This window comes from Haemorhous mexicanus, chromosome 6, assembly GCF_027477595.1.
Source record: "Haemorhous mexicanus isolate bHaeMex1 chromosome 6, bHaeMex1.pri, whole genome shotgun sequence".
NCBI lineage: Eukaryota > Metazoa > Chordata > Aves > Passeriformes > Fringillidae > Haemorhous > Haemorhous mexicanus.
The window spans coordinates 14,036,156-14,051,505 of NC_082346.1; the positions used below are offsets into that span (position 1 = coordinate 14,036,156).

At 42.7% G+C, this 15,350-nt stretch overlaps 1 protein-coding gene across 7 annotated transcripts in view; it reads left to right on the forward strand.

The window, feature by feature from the left end:
• Positions 1 to 15,350, forward strand: part of DENND2B (DENN domain containing 2B) — a 153,329-nt gene that overhangs the window by 134,659 nt on the left and 3,320 nt on the right. For all 7 annotated transcript variants that reach the window (XM_059848887.1, XM_059848886.1, XM_059848891.1 and 4 more), the window contains 3 exons: positions 12,469 to 12,646; positions 13,689 to 13,730; positions 14,716 to 14,827. In XM_059848887.1, coding sequence (XP_059704870.1) covers positions 12,469 to 12,646; positions 13,689 to 13,730; positions 14,716 to 14,827 — 332 coding nt within the window. The remainder of the gene's footprint in view (positions 1 to 12,468; positions 12,647 to 13,688; positions 13,731 to 14,715; positions 14,828 to 15,350) is intronic.

The window sequence follows — 15,350 nt, forward strand, 5'->3', positions numbered from 1 at the left end:
ACCCCATTTTTTATACATAAAAACCACTCTTGCTGTAATCCACTGTATTGGGAAGGACTCTGAGCATATTTTGCTTACATTTCACATATGGGTCCAGTCCAATGCCAGCCACAGTCAGAGGGAGTATTTGGATGAGGGTTTTTTTTTTTTTTTTTTTTTTTTTGCTATGGATCTGAAAAATCCTCCAATATTCTTCCTTTGAAAACTTTTGGGGCTGTGAAATGCTTCTATAGAGCCCCTGGTAAAAGACAAACCAGCTTCTCATTGTTGTGAATTTTGGTTTTATATGAGATATTTCAGCTACTTCTCAGTGAAGCAGGAGCATGGGCCTCAGGGAGAACACCCTAACTCTGCTCCTCCCCACAGTATTTGAACTGCAGGAGGAATCTCTCTTCCAGCACAACTGTGGAAAGTCCAGGCAGATCCCAGACCTGACCAAAGGTTACAGGCTGGAGACAGAAACACTGACTAATACAGGACAGAGCAGAAATATGTAAATAGTGGGGAAGTCATCCCACAGGCATGTCTCTGTTAACTCTGGAGCAAAGGAGGAGCAGAGTGTTCTTGTATTCAAGGGCAAAGGCTTTCAGAACACAGCAGTGTTTCCCTATTCTCACGCACAGACACAGCTCAGGGCTGGCTCTGCTGTGCCCAGGATGTTCTGGGAGTGGTGATGCCTCTCCTCATGTTTGAATCTGTTGTTTTGGGACCAGGCTAGAAACTGGCAGCAAGACCTGAGAGGTAGCCTGGTCCCCATTTCTTGGTGCCTACCTAAAAAACATCCTTTAACCTGGCAGCCAAAATGATAGCATGATCTTGTAGCTCAAGTTAAAATATGCAAATTTAAATAAGTGATAAGTGGCAATGTTTTAGTAGTAAATCATTGCTCCTCAGTCCAGTAGCAAGGTCAAGTGGAAAAGCAAGAATAGCTAATTTCTGGGACAGATTAATAAAGTGCAAGCTCATTTTCTGTTTCCTTATTGTTCCTTTTCTATTAACAAAAGTAGGATTTAATTCTTACAAACGAATCATGGCCATGACAGGTCTGAACAGCTTCACCAACTGCCTGGGAAAGCTCCTTTCCAGTAGCTGTCATCTTGTAACACTTGTAAAGTCTGCCAACCTGCAGCTTAAAAGGTAAAAACATGTGTATTAGCACAGAGAAAAGTGTGCTTGGTAAACAGATGTGAGCTTTGGCCAGCAATAAAGACTTCTTTTACTTTCCCCATCACAAAAACCTCCAGAATAAGAAAGGTAATAGAAATTTGACAACAAATACATGCCAGAAAACAGCTTGTGAGGGAGAATTTACTGCTGTCAGTCTGAGTGGTCTGTACCAATTCTCAGGACAGGCTACAGTGTCTTGGTACAAGTCTTTTAATTATCAACTGTGCATTAAAGATGATGTTTGGAGATGCAGACTACTGCACCCGTGGAATGTGTAATAGCTCAGAGATCTTCTCTCTAAACCCAGGAGAAGTATGGATGGGTGGCATTTCTTCTGGTGTATTTTCATCCAAAGAACTTGAAGTGCTATCTTAATACTGTCAGGATTATTGTGCTTGTCTGATCTGATATGCTGAAGCTAAGCTAGAGAATTTCTTTCACTAATTTCTGTAGTGGAAGGAAGGAGCCCTTGTATAATTATCCAATGTAGACAGAATTTATTCTACAGCAAAAACATCCATTTCTCATGTATGTAACCAGAGAGTTTCTGTTTCCTCCAGTGAGACCAGACCAGCCTCTGTTCAGGGGGCTAGCAGAGCTGTCTCCCAAGATTCTTGAGAGAAATTTTGCACTTTTCTCCCTCTTCTCAAGAGGTAATTACATTTTGTACCACTTGGATAACTTTCTCCAGCACTTAGATTGTGTGATGGCTGATGCCAACAAAGCAGCTGTACATGGATAGTAGGAAAATGTGTGTCAGGCAAAAGGGACAGACCAAGAAACAAAATGAACATTCAAAGCTCTGGCTTGTTTAATATTCCACAGTCCCAGAGAAAACAACCTAGTAGTGACATTTTTAATGTGCAGTAAACTCCATGGGCATTTTTAATATGCCATGTCCCAAGAAGAGTACAGCTTGTGTAAGTTTCCTTTTCTTCCTTCCCTCCTCCCCTGCTTTCCAGTGGTCTTTATTTATGTCACTTCAGGCTTTGACCAATGCTCTACAGTGGGAAAACAAAATTTTTCCACATCCAATTTGTGCAAAAAAATTCTCTCTCCCTTCCCCATGAAAGGAAATGGGATACAAAGATGACCCTGCTGCTTGGTAATTCCCCTCTGGATTGCTTATTGGCACAATATGGCAGTAAATTGCAACATCTGCCCAACCTGACTTTTTGCTCCTTGAAAGAGGAAATAGATTCCCTCTTTTCAGCTTTTAAATGAGATAGATTAGGGGGAGATTGTTCCTTTCCTTGTTGGTTGCTGCCTAGAAAAAACTTCATCCTGCTTTACAGCTGTGCTGCTGTTAACAGTGGAGTGATGGCCTGGGAATCTGAAACCCCCAGTGTGAGCAAGGACTGGTGGGAGCAAAGGTCCCAGTGTGGAAAGAACAAGGAGTTAACTCTCCTCTGGAGCACCTGCTCTGAGACACTTTTGTTCTAGATTCACACTAACGAATTGTCCTGTAGGAAAGGGATTGGATAACTCTGTTGATACAAAGGATAACTTCACACTTGGAAATGTTTGGTTTGTTTTTTCTTGCAACCACCTGACAAAGCTTGGGCAGGTAGCTGATGTGTCAAAGCAATGCCTTTTTTCCCCAAATCCCATTTTCTTGAAAAGGCAAGTCCTCATTCTGTAGGGCACTTTGCATGTCTCTTTCTCCAGGGGCTTTCATGTGCCTTGCTTACACACAAGTATTACAGCAGCAAAAAATAATGCCTTTGTTAATACCACATTCCATTTTAATCAACTGTTCTTTGCTTTCTCTTCAATTAAGTACTTCAAAGCTACTCTCTGAGAGGGGGAGAGCTCTCCTAACAGTGTTCTCTGCTCTGCAGCTCTCAGCTCCATGGGATGCAGCCTTGGTCTTTTCATGAGCCAGGGTTGTGCTCTGCAGGTTATCTGTGGACCCCACACTGTCACTCAGGTGTTCCCAAAAGGGGGGGGGGGGGGGGGGGGGGGGCTTGTTCTGAAAATGCAGCTCTTACTGAATTAAAATCTGGAAAATTATGTAATAGTTGGAGATTTTTGCAAAATTTGGATGAAAACCAAAAAGAAAGCCTCTTGTATAGTCAGAATGAACCTGCACTTACTCCTTCTTTTATATGTACTTATGAGTTGTTTCACTATCAAACACTGAAACTGTGAATAACTTTATGCGACTGAAAAATCCACTGGCTTTAAAAAAAGCACCTCTGAGGGCACATCATCTTCCATGGTGTCCATCTCTGTGAAGCTGTGGGAACACGTTCAGTATCAGAGATGGATCCATGCTGGGAGGGTAAAACAGCCCAAACCAGGAGAGGATGTTGCACACTAAAGCTGAAGGGGATGTGGCCAGACAAGAGTTTATCAATGTTGCACACTCTGTTTTCTGTCAAATACAAGAAGGAGGGACTAGAAAAGGAACCCAGATGATGACACAAAATGTTGGCAAGTCTGCTTCATGAATTGTGCTCGTTGACACTGCAGTGAGGCAAACCATGGCTCCGTGAATCAAAGTCAGGGAAAACAATTCCAGAAACAGGGCTGTAACCTTTAGTTCATCATAAAAAAATCTCCTCCTAGGAATCATCAATAGCACAAAGGCATTGCTGCCTGTGCTCTCCAAATTCACCTTCAGTAGTCATTGGACCTGTCCCAAGATTAATGCGTCACTGGTGCCCCACTGATAAGGAGCTGCAGCACTGCTTTTGCCAGACAGGTGAGGACATACTGGGATTCCTTTCTGAGAGGTTTACAAGCTTGGCTGTTCTCCTGCTGCCCTGTAGGAAGCACCACATAAAACATGAAGTGTGACTTGTTACTTGTAAGAGGAGGCTTGGGTTTGGGTTTAGCTCCTTTGCATGGGCCAAAGCTGCCATTTGAGTGGTGTGAAGCTTCACTCTTGGAGCTGAAAGCATGGTTAAAGGATTTTGGAAAGGACAGTAACTGATAATTGGCCTGATGTGATGTGGAAAATATGCATTTCCTCCTCAGTCTCAGTGCCCCCCTCTCCCTGCCAGTGTTATCACTTGTTTGCATTCCATGAGATATCACAGAAGTCACTTGCAGCAAATATGTCAGCATTCAAATTAGGGAAGCCACTGTGGTTGGACTCTGCCCTTCACCCCTGGCACAAGCAAAGTTTGGTTCTCACTTCTGCATCTCACTTCTGCTTGCCAGGTGGGGGGAGCGTGGATGGACCTGGAGGCTGAGGGCACAGGTGCCAGGGCAGCACTGCTGGCTTGGCAAAGCAGTCACCCACCCTAGGAAGTGTTCCCTTGTTGAGCAAGGTTCTTGCTTTGTCCAGCTCCTGTGCAGAGTGAGGGATTTTCACCTGCTTCTGGACTGAGCTGTTACCTCACTGCTGGTAGTACACGAGAATATTTGTTAGGTCTGGGTGAGAGATGTTCCAGCCCAAGACAGACAGAGGACATCTGCTCTTTGTGCTTTAGGGAGCTCCTTGCCCTGTGCCACAGGCTGACTGTAGCAATAATTCTTGCAGTGTGTCTGATGATGAAGCTGTGAAATGTTCAGAACTAGCTGCTGAATTTGAGATGGGCCAAATGGTCCTGCCTCACCGTGATCCTCACATGGATTGTATGTGTTCCCATCCATCATCACATTTACACTGGAGAATTCCTAATTTTATTCAAACACTAGGAGCAGAGCCTTCCATTGGTGGGTCTCCTGTGCCATCAAGAGAAAAAGCAACCTAAAATATGCACAGATTTGTCTGTGTTTCCTGAAAAGAAGGATATTGGGTACTGATCAGAGATACAATATTAACTGCATACTTTAGGCCAACTACTAAAGACCCCAGGTGGTGACTCTTAGTTCACCTCTTATTAAGTGTTTGTTGTATAAAATAAATCACAATGCAAAATATTACTCTGGCTTTTACAGCCTAAACTCATGCAATTTTCCATGTAATATGAACCCACTATTTTGATTTTAAACATCTTATTGATTAGTGTAGAGAAATCAGATTTATTAACAGGAAATTTAGAAACTTCAGAACTCTCTTTTAGGTCCCACATGCAACCACTCCATCCTAAAGTTCCTGCAGACACCCAGATTTTCACAGATTCACTTGAAGGTCAGATGAGGAGAAGTGCTTGGCAGCAGCAGGGGAGTCCTCCTCCCTGTGTACCCCTGCACAGAGTTGGACCCTTTACAGAAGGATTCTGCCACGGGGAATTTTCAATCCAGGACGTTAAAATCTAATTATTTGACTTTAAAAATAAATTATATTCTTAAAATTAAAAAATGTATTAATAATACATTAACATGAAACTACAATATTTATTAGCTTCAAAAATTACAATCTCTAGTTCCAAACCACCTTAGAAAGGCTTGAAGGAACCTCTGTAGTTTGCCCAGCCCCTGAAGGGCTTCTAGAAAAGTAAAAAATTATTTAAATTTCCAAAGCTTGAACATGTCTTGCTGATGAGAGGCAGCCTTTGCAGCAGCCTCTCCCACAGCAGTGAGGGAACCTGTGGTTCAGAAGGTGTTATTATGTCTTGAGGGCTGGTCTGATTAAAACAGAAGTGAGGAAAATAAAGGTCTTTGAGGCTTTGTTTCAGCAAAGTATTTCAGCACAGTGAAAGTAAATTAAAGCTGAAGCTTCTGCTGAAATATTGTGTTGAATCAAAGCCTAAAACAGTAATTTGCCTGTCCCCTCATGCTTTAATTGGTGAGGTGAGGCATGACCTGATTGTAACTCCTGCTGCTCTGTAATCATTGGAAATAATTATTTTATTAGTGCCCAGACAATTTACTGGATTAGAATTAATTTGGGTCAAACAAAAATATGTTAAGCCCAAATTCTGGTGTTTGTTTTGGTCATAATCTTTTTCCTCTCAAGGACAGGTAAATGTATTTATTGTGGAGGAAACTTTTCAGTTTGAGAATTATTCCTGATAAAACTGTGGGCTTGTGTCTTTCTGCTTAGCAGCAGTGGCTGAAGTGCAGAGCACTGGTTGTATTTGATTTCCGTCTGTGCCACCAGAGGGCTTTGAGATTCTGTCACCTTCAGCTGTCCTGGTGTGTGACCTCCCCTCCTGCAGCCCTCTCAGCATCTCTGGTACTGACAGAGGAGGGGCAATTGGCATCAGACAGCCTCACCTCCTTCATCTGCCTATAGCAGCAGGGAGGAACCAGTTTCACCTTGGGACCTCATCATTTGGCTGCATGTGTGTGGTAGCTTTAGTCATGTTCCTATTAAATGGTTTTCCCTGTTCAGCCCAGCCAGTCTTGTCCCTTAATTTTACATCCCAGCCCCTTTGCCCTCAGTTTCCTTTTCACCTGCTCGTCAGGCTCATTTTGTCTCCCTCCCCTCCCAGTTCTACCTCTCAGATCTTAATTTTTACCTCCTTGCATTTCGTTCAGCCTCTTCCCCTCCTTCCTTTCCTTTTCTGCTCTTTCCTGCCCTCAGGTTCCCAGTGGGAAGAAGATGATCTCTTTCTCCCAGAGGAGCCTTCATTTCTTAGTGTAGCCCAAGGCTACAGAAGGAGGTCTTGCTTAGTGCTAACAATTTATTCTGAAGAAATTAGCAGCTAAATAAGGCTCTTTTTAGTATGCACAAAAAATATTTTTTAAGATGGCTTCTAACATAGCCAAATCAGAGTGAATTTAGACAGCACTAGGTAGGAGTCCTTGGCACACAGGGCACTACCTCCTTCACAAAAAAGTGCAGCAAAGATGTTTAATACAAAAAAATAATGTATAATTTCATTTGGTTTTGGAAACAAACTGATCTGATGTCAAGCAAGGAGGAATTGGATCATTTGATCTCCTGAGATTTCTTCCTACCTGAATTATTTTGATTCTATATATCTTTGCTTTAAATTGGAATCCAAAATGGTTATCCAGAGGCAGACACACAAGCTCAAAACCATCACTGAAAACAAGTCAAATTTTGAATCCATATCATGTGAAAATAGTGCCTTACAAATGCAAGCAATCCTACATATAGGGAGATATCCCACAGCCACCAGGAACTGCAGGCCTTAAAGGTTAGTTCTTGTTCAAAAAGCTGCAAAAATATGCAATTTCTTTGACTTGAGTCAAAAGACAGGAATTGAAGATTTTTTTTTCCCTATTAAATATCCTAGCAATGGTAACAGAGAAACAGCAATGAATTGTATAGGAAGAATTTGTATTTGTCATGTCTGATAGTTTTATAATACTGGCTGGAAAACTGGAGATGTCCTTTATAGCACCATTATAGCAAATGAACTGGATTCTTATTTTATTCCTCTCTGCCCTTTTAGGTGAGTAGTTGGTGGGTTAACAAAAAATGTATTCTCACAGCACAGAACCCCAGAATGAAGGACAAACCATTGATGTGGGGGCTCAGGGGGCCTCAGGAGCAGAGCACCTGGGGACCAGGGGGAGTCCTGGAGCTGAGCACCCACACTCTGGAGCAGGGAGAAAGCAGTAACATGTCCCCATTGTCCAGCAGTTTTTCCAGGGCCAGGGATCCTCAAGGGCTCACTTCAAAAGCTGACCTAGAGGAATGCTGCAGGAGCTCACTGCAGACAGCTGGAGTTTGGAGACTGTCACTTCTGACACTGAGAAGTTTTCATTTATGTCTTTTCCCTGATGCTATTACTTAGTCTTATCAACCTGATTAATAATGTTGCTCTTATTTATTCTTATGCACCCAGAGAAACCTTTATTTTGTCAGAGCCTTAGAGTGCACTGTATCTGGCACAGCACAGTACTGCTCTGAATTACTGCCAGCACAGCAACAGCAGTGCTGCCTGCACTCCATCTCCACCCAAAGTCTATCAGGCTGCCACGGTTTTTACTTCCACTTGCCTTTTACTTGATGCTTTTCAAGTTTTCTACTTTGTCCTTTCCACCTCTGCAGCCTGTATGTGCGGGAGGGGAGATGGGCTGAGCCCTTGGCCTGTAGCCTCTCCCCAGAGTCCTTTAGAGTCCTCTGCAAACCTCTCAGACTATTTTATCTTGCAGAGTTGTCACAGACCTCTGTCTCTGTCAGAGACTGGAGTTAATCCAGGATCAGGAGAGGCATGGAAGGATCTAGAAGGGAAGTATCAGCGATCTGGTTTTGCTACACAGTTCATCAGTGGCCCAAGGGTAGTAGCTGTCCCAGAAAAGCAGGGCCATGGCCTGTGAGGAGGAGACATACTGGTGTGTAATACCCATGTGAGTCAAGGGATTACACCTGGGAAGGACAGAGCCTCCAGACTCCAGCCTCCAGTCGGAGGAAGCTCTCCTGAGCAGACGAGGGCTGTGTGTCAGGGAGGTAACTCAGTCTCAAAGTGCTTGTGGGCTGCAGCATGAATGTGTCAACAGGGCAGATGAAAGACTTCAGCAAATGTGGGCAAAGCAACATCATTTAATCAGCAGGGAGAAATGAGGAGCATAAAAGGTTGTGGAAAAGTAAACAATGGAAATACTTTTGTGAATTTACGTTTTTGGCTGTTTCTCAATGTGAGGAAGCAGGAAGCCCAGATTTGGTGAGTTGGTCCCAGTCCAGGGCATGGTCCAGAGCACTGGCACAGCACAGAGCTGGCACCAACCTGGGGTGACAGAACTGCTGGGTGGCTTGGCCCTGCATGTGAGGGGTGCCTCCCTCCTCTCCTGGCTGAGGAAGCTTGTCTGTCCCTCAGGGGAGGTGGAGGAAGCAAAGGGATAGTCCTGCTTTCTCCTTCAATGCAAATGCCAGACTGACTGTGGAGGTGCATGTCAATAGTGAGGTGGGATCAGGGAGCCAAATCAGTAAATGGTTGTCTGTGCTAGAGGCTTAATCCTGGATTTGGGAGATGCTCAGTGTGTGAAGCTCCCTTGTGCCTGTGAGAAGTTCTAGGTGTGGAGGGAGAAGCAGGAAGGAATATGACTGTTGGCTATTGTTAGAAAGAAAAGAGAGTTATCAAGGATATTTGTGGAGTATTTCCATTGGGAGTAGAAGGTGTAACTGAATATGACTTTAGCAGTTTGAGAGAGTTGGTGACTTGCAGTGTGCATCAAGCCACAAGTCCTTGAAACACACACAGCCAGCAATGACATCCCAGCCAGGACAGTGTCCATTCCCTGCCCAACAGCTTGTCCTTCTCAGAGCATGCTAACTGTGCTGTGATAAGATATGGATTCAGCCTAAGTCTGGAGTTATTTGTTGGCTGGCCAACCCAGAAATTGTTACCAGACATTCTCCCTATCTAAAGGACAGAAAAGGTTCTTGTTAAGTCACAGTGATTTCCTTTTTGATGTAGACCTAAATGGTGTTCATAAGCAGTCTGCAAAATTCAGCTGAGTCACAGCCTGTGTCTGAAATTCTGGTGCCTCAGCTCTTAGTCCGAGCTTGCATCTCCCCAGCCAGCAACACAACAAGGAAAAGATTCTGTGTGCTATCCTGAGAAAATGATTTGGGAAACAAAATAGCCCAGAGGAGCATAAATCAACTCTGAGTGGGAAAGAAGCAATGTCATATTTTGCCTGTAACATGATAAAGGATCTCTTAAAGAGAAATTTGCCTTTAAGAAATGTCTCAATATACTTGTATAATCTTGTGTTACTACCTTCACGGGGAGAAGATCAAACACTGAAGGTTTTTTTAATCTAGTGAATAAAAAGGCATAGAGAGAACCAAAATGTTGGCAAATTCCAAATAATTCTTTTACAAGAATAAAAAAACCCCATGGAAATAAAGAAGTGTTTTCCAGTACAACAACAGCTAGAACATTATGCAGCATTCCTGTAAAAATGCACAGACCAAATGGAAAAGCCCACTCTCCAAACCAGCTCTCTGGAGCTGCCCTAGAGTATTAGAAGTGAAAATATTTTGAAAATCTAACTTTGACTATTCTGTTGCTTTACTTTGTGTGCTTCACACACCTTAAAGAAAATAAACCATCTGACCTTACTGCTTAATTCTCATAAACAAGAACAGTTGTATAATGTGTGGGTTGCACATTTTGAAAGAAAAAACTGGAGCACACTTGATTTCCCAGGGTAGGCATTTCTTTTTTTACTTTACTAAACATGCTTCTCATCAATAATATCCCTCTAAAAGGCTCTGAACTGTATTTTGGAGACTTAGGCTGGGGGTTCCTTTACACTCATCACCTCTGAATTTTACCTTACAAACTGTGAAATTTCACTGAAATGAAAGGTGTGTATCCATTCTAAATATGAATCTTTCCAGCTAAAGCAGAGACACAGGCACTTTGTACAAGCAGGAGTTTGGTGATAGCTGTAGGAGACCTGCAGAGGGGTGTCCAGGAGGGGTGGCAGCAGGAGGTTCTGGGGGCTGGAAGCTTGGAGGGGATGTTTCACAGGGATGAGATGTTCCCAAGGAAAGATTTTCTGAGGCTGACTTTGAAGAGCTGTGTGCAGAGTGCTGAAGTGCAGAGGCTGAGGCGCTGCCAGGGCGGCGCTGTGACTGTCGTGGGGTGCTGGCAGAGGACACCCCCACCAGAGCTGGGTGCTGCCACAGGACACCCCCAGCACGGCTGCTCCCTGGGCTCTGCCTGCCCTGCCCCAGCCGGCTCCCAGGAAAGCTCGGGGAGAGACTCCAGTGTCCTGGGCTGGAGGCTGAAGCCTCCCCAGCGTGGGAATAGCACACACAAGAGGCTGCAGGGGCTGATTTACGTCACAGCACTGCGTGTAACACAACATGTTACAAAAGGGCATTTTACAGAAAGGAAATAAATACTCACTGAAGAGCAGAAGAATGTTTGTCTTCCTGCTTTTAGCTTAACATGGCTCTTTTTTTAGTTGCTCAGCTAAGATGACTGAATTTGTGGTAGGTGAAAATGCCAGGGAGTCATTGAAGTGATCTTGAGGAAGTGCTGGGAGCCTGTATCGTGTTCCACAGCTCTTCCAAAACACCAGTGTGCTTGCTGTGGTAGATGCTTGAGACCAAAGTACAAGGCAATGGCAGCACCATTGCTTCTTATATATAAAAATATAAATTAGAGAAATGCATAATTTTACAAGAATCTTGTGTCAGGCAACATTTGTTATAAACTCATGCTGGGATTGTCAGATTTTAAAGGAAGTGTCAATTAAAACCAAGCCAGCAGACTATTTGCAATAAAACACAAAGATTTGCTCTTCCCCAACAACTTCTCTCTTTGTCCCCTATTCTCATTTTTCTCATGCAGCAAACTTTGAAGTTAAATCACTGATGGGAACAAACAGGTGAAAGCTTTCCTCTGGCCTTGGAACAATTCACAACTGAAGTAAAAATGCTGATGAATGTTATTCTGGTGGAGATCTGATGCCACCTAAAGTCTCCACCAAGTCTTGCAGTAGAAGAAATGAGCATCTCTCCCCAGCATTTTAAAGCAGTAACAGCTCTGCACTTATTATTTATAGTTCTTTGTGGCTACATTAAGCACAGCAGAAATTTGCAATGCAAGAAAATTAGTTCAGTCATGTTGGATCCAAATTTTTGTCATCTCAGCCTGTGAGAGGCAGATGATATAGCTGTGATATGGAGAGCCTGTCTTTATTCCCCTGATGTTAAAACTCACTAGGTAATGATGTTCCTTAATTTTTAACATTTGGAAACCAAGTGACTGCAAAAGGGAATCGAATTCAGTAGATGGAAGGGCAACATATGCACGATATTTTCCATTAAAATATCAAGCCCTAAAGTTTAAGAGCTACCAACCTGTATTTTAGAGTACTCTGCTGAGAAAGATCAATACCTTTATCGCTGAAGTTGGTTAATAAGTACTTTAAAATTTATTTTAATAAAAAGATGCTATTGTCAAAAAAATACACAATCTTTGAAAAACGTGTTGCTTTTACCAGCTTTCCTTTGGAACAGGTATTGATTGTTGGGGGCTTTTTATATCTGATTTGGTAGAGTTTTTCTTGAGGATTTTTTACCCAATTTTATTTTACTTTTCATTTTCCTTTGTTCCTGTAGTTAGGAACATTGCTATTATGCTTTATTACTACTGATATGATCGTAACAGCCAAGATCTGAAGTTGCTTTTGGGTTTTAAGAATTGTTCAAAGTGGCTGCTTTTGAGTGCTTTTGGGAACACTGAATCTTGACCTCTAGATCAAACCCTCTGCTATGAAACAAGTGGATTCTAGTTTGAAACAGGTTCTAGTTTTGTACCTTTGGTTTGAGGTCTGCTGTGAATTGCCACACTGCACAGCACAGAGAGGGTAGGGACTGGAAGGGGACCAAGGCCTGTCTGAAGTCACAAGTGCCAGAGAGGCAGCACCTTGGGCACTTGTATTTCAACAGGCTGAGTTTCTCAGTGGGTGGAAGGTGTTGTGAACCAAGAAAAGCCTTTGTTGACCTGGTTGTTCCTCTCTCCCCAGCACCCTGTCGAGCTGCTCCCACGCTGTAGTGGCCCTGCTGTACCCCTTCTCCTGGCAGCACACCTTCATTCCTGTCCTGCCCTCGTCCATGATTGACATCGTGTGCTGCCCTACCCCCTTCCTGGTGGGACTGCTCTCCAGCTCTCTGCCCAAACTCAAGGACCTGCCTGTAGAGGAGGTAGGAGCTGGCACCACAATTGTTTGCCTGGAGTACAGCTGGTCTCTCCTAGGAGAGGGCTGCCACTGGGACATAAATCCTCACGTGTTTAATCTTTAATCTGCCTCTTTGTTTCTTCTCTGCCCAGTTCTCATTGGCAACTGCCTCTTGGCAAAGCTGCAGCAGTAGCTTTATTCTTCTCTTTTATTCTGCCCCTGTTCCATACCTGGCACCTTGTCAGAGACAAGTGAATATTTACCTGGTCACCAGTAAGGAGGGTGTAAATATGCTGATTTGTTCTGGAACAGGAGAAAGCCATCTGCTATGACATCTCTTAATCCTTATGGAAGTGGCGCATGAAGCCATAGCCCACAGGAAACAAAACCTTTAAGAATTTTAACTTCTAAGATTTGTTGATACTATATTGGAAATCAAATGAGAGTTGCACTTCATCAGCTCTTCCAGTAAAAAACCACAAAAATACTCAAGGACACACTCTTTTTCTGTCTTGCTCCTATTAGTTTCCTGTCATTTTTCTAAGGAATTTTCTTGTGCTCGCTTCCAAGGCCCTGTGTGCCTCTGGCCCAGGTAAATCTCTGCTCCACTTTCCTTCTGCTTTCCTAGCATTGCTCTTCCACATCTTCCCAGCTCCATCTCTCAGCTCTGCTGCTTTTTTATCAGGAATATTTCACACTCTTGTCCTTTGGAATCCCTGCTGCCTCCACATTGTTTTCTTTAAACCCCTTGAAGCACTTTTCAACTGCATGTTAACAAAAATTATTAGTTATAACTTGTGTAGATTTAAGAAAAAAAACCCTTTTTAGTTTTTTTAATATATTAATCTAGTATGAGATCTGTTGTATCTATGTTAAATTTGACTTGTAGCTCTAAAGAAAACCTTCATGTTGTTTCATAAAGCACACAACTTCTTGTTTCACAGTAGGAATTTGATTCATGTCAAGGCTTGTTCAGCAGATGATATTTTGCTATTAAAAAGCAATGAACAAATGAATGTTTTCTGTATCTTCAGATACATTTCACTGCAGTGTTTTCTTTTCTGTAGGCTTTGATGGTTAACCTGGGATCTGATCGATTCATCAGACAGGTAAATTACAGCTCAGAATGCTGCCACGCAGTCTAGCAAGCTGTTTACTCCTATGGTGTGATTGGGTTTCTTTGATCAGAGGGATTTTGGCAGGAATTGTGTGTGCAGAGGGAAAAAAAAAGTTCTCATTTTCTGTTCCACCTGCAAATAAGAACTTCTCAGGTGTGCAGAAGGGATTGAGGCTGTGACTGTCAGAAGGAATCAAGAACTGTATTCACAGTGGAAAGAAAACATCCAAAGACAATAACATCACCTTCGCAAGAAAACTCACACTGTTGGAGGTGAAAAGGACAAAAACAGCAAAGAAAATTCCTGAGTGAGAGCACAAAGGTGGAGAATAGTTTAATGTGACAGGAAAAGCAGAAACCTTGTAATCAAGGAGAGATCACCATCTCCTGACAGTCATGTGGCACTAAATAATTTCAAACCAACAGTCTGCAGGTTACATGGGGAAACTTTTTTGTTTGATTCCCTGGCTGGTGAACAGTGGCTGCAGAACTAAGGCTCCTGTGCATACTTGGCTTCTGCTGAACAAGCAGAAAATAAGATGAAGAGAGCAACAGGGACAGGACCCAGAAAACAAGACAGACTAGAAAACAGTAAAAACAACTGTCAAGGACCAAAGGAGTTGCCTACAACCAACTACAGCAGCTGTGTGTTTACACCTAGCAAGGCTTCAGATGATGTGTATTTAGTTAAACAGGACTATTTGGACTCTTTGTCATGTAAAGAGCTGATTCCACATTTCTGTGTTTACCTGCTCTTTGGATTATAATTCCTGACTTTAATCTTATTAAGAGTGACAAAAAATTTTGTTTAGAAGTATTTGTTAGTTGCACATAGATTCTCATTCTTTTATTTACGTAGCCATGACAGTAGCAGATGCAAATATTTTTCATCTGAGTTCTAAACTTGCTGAAAGTATTTGCTATAGTTCCTGAATAGATTCTTGTGGTTTTAAGATTTTTTTTTTCCCCTCTCTCAGATGGATGATGAAGACACATTATTGCCTAGAAAATTGCAAGCTGCTCTGGAGCAGGCTCTAGAGAGAAAGAATGAACTGATAAATCAGGATTCAGATAGTGATTCAGATGATGGTAAGTTCCTTTGGAAACAGGGACTTGTGTAATAAACAAATGTAGGTAGAATTGTGACTTTCCATGCAGGAGAAACAAAGATGGGACTTGAGGTCTCAAAAATACCTTTGGTGACATCAAAGGTTGTCTCTGAGTGCAGAGAGAATGAGACTGACAGCATCAACAGACAGTGATACCTCACCTGTGGTTTATTTTAATTTCTTTGTAAATGATAAGGACTCCTGTGGGTCCCTCTGAACCTTTGCACAAACAGAGGTTTGCAGTTAACTTGGCCCTAACTCAATCCAGATAATTCTCCAGGCCTAGGGGTGTGTCTGAGTTTGGAGTTGCTCCTGGCACTCAGTATTTTCAGGGGAGAGAAGCAGGTACCACCAGAAAAGAATTTTAGTCCAAGATGGGTTGGGTTGTCTCTGAAGGTTCATATTTCTCTTCAGCAGTGATAAAAACAGCCCAGGGTGAATTGAGATGCCTGTGGTTAAAAGGTATGAAACAGGCCCTTATTGGGTTTTTGGAATTTATTTCT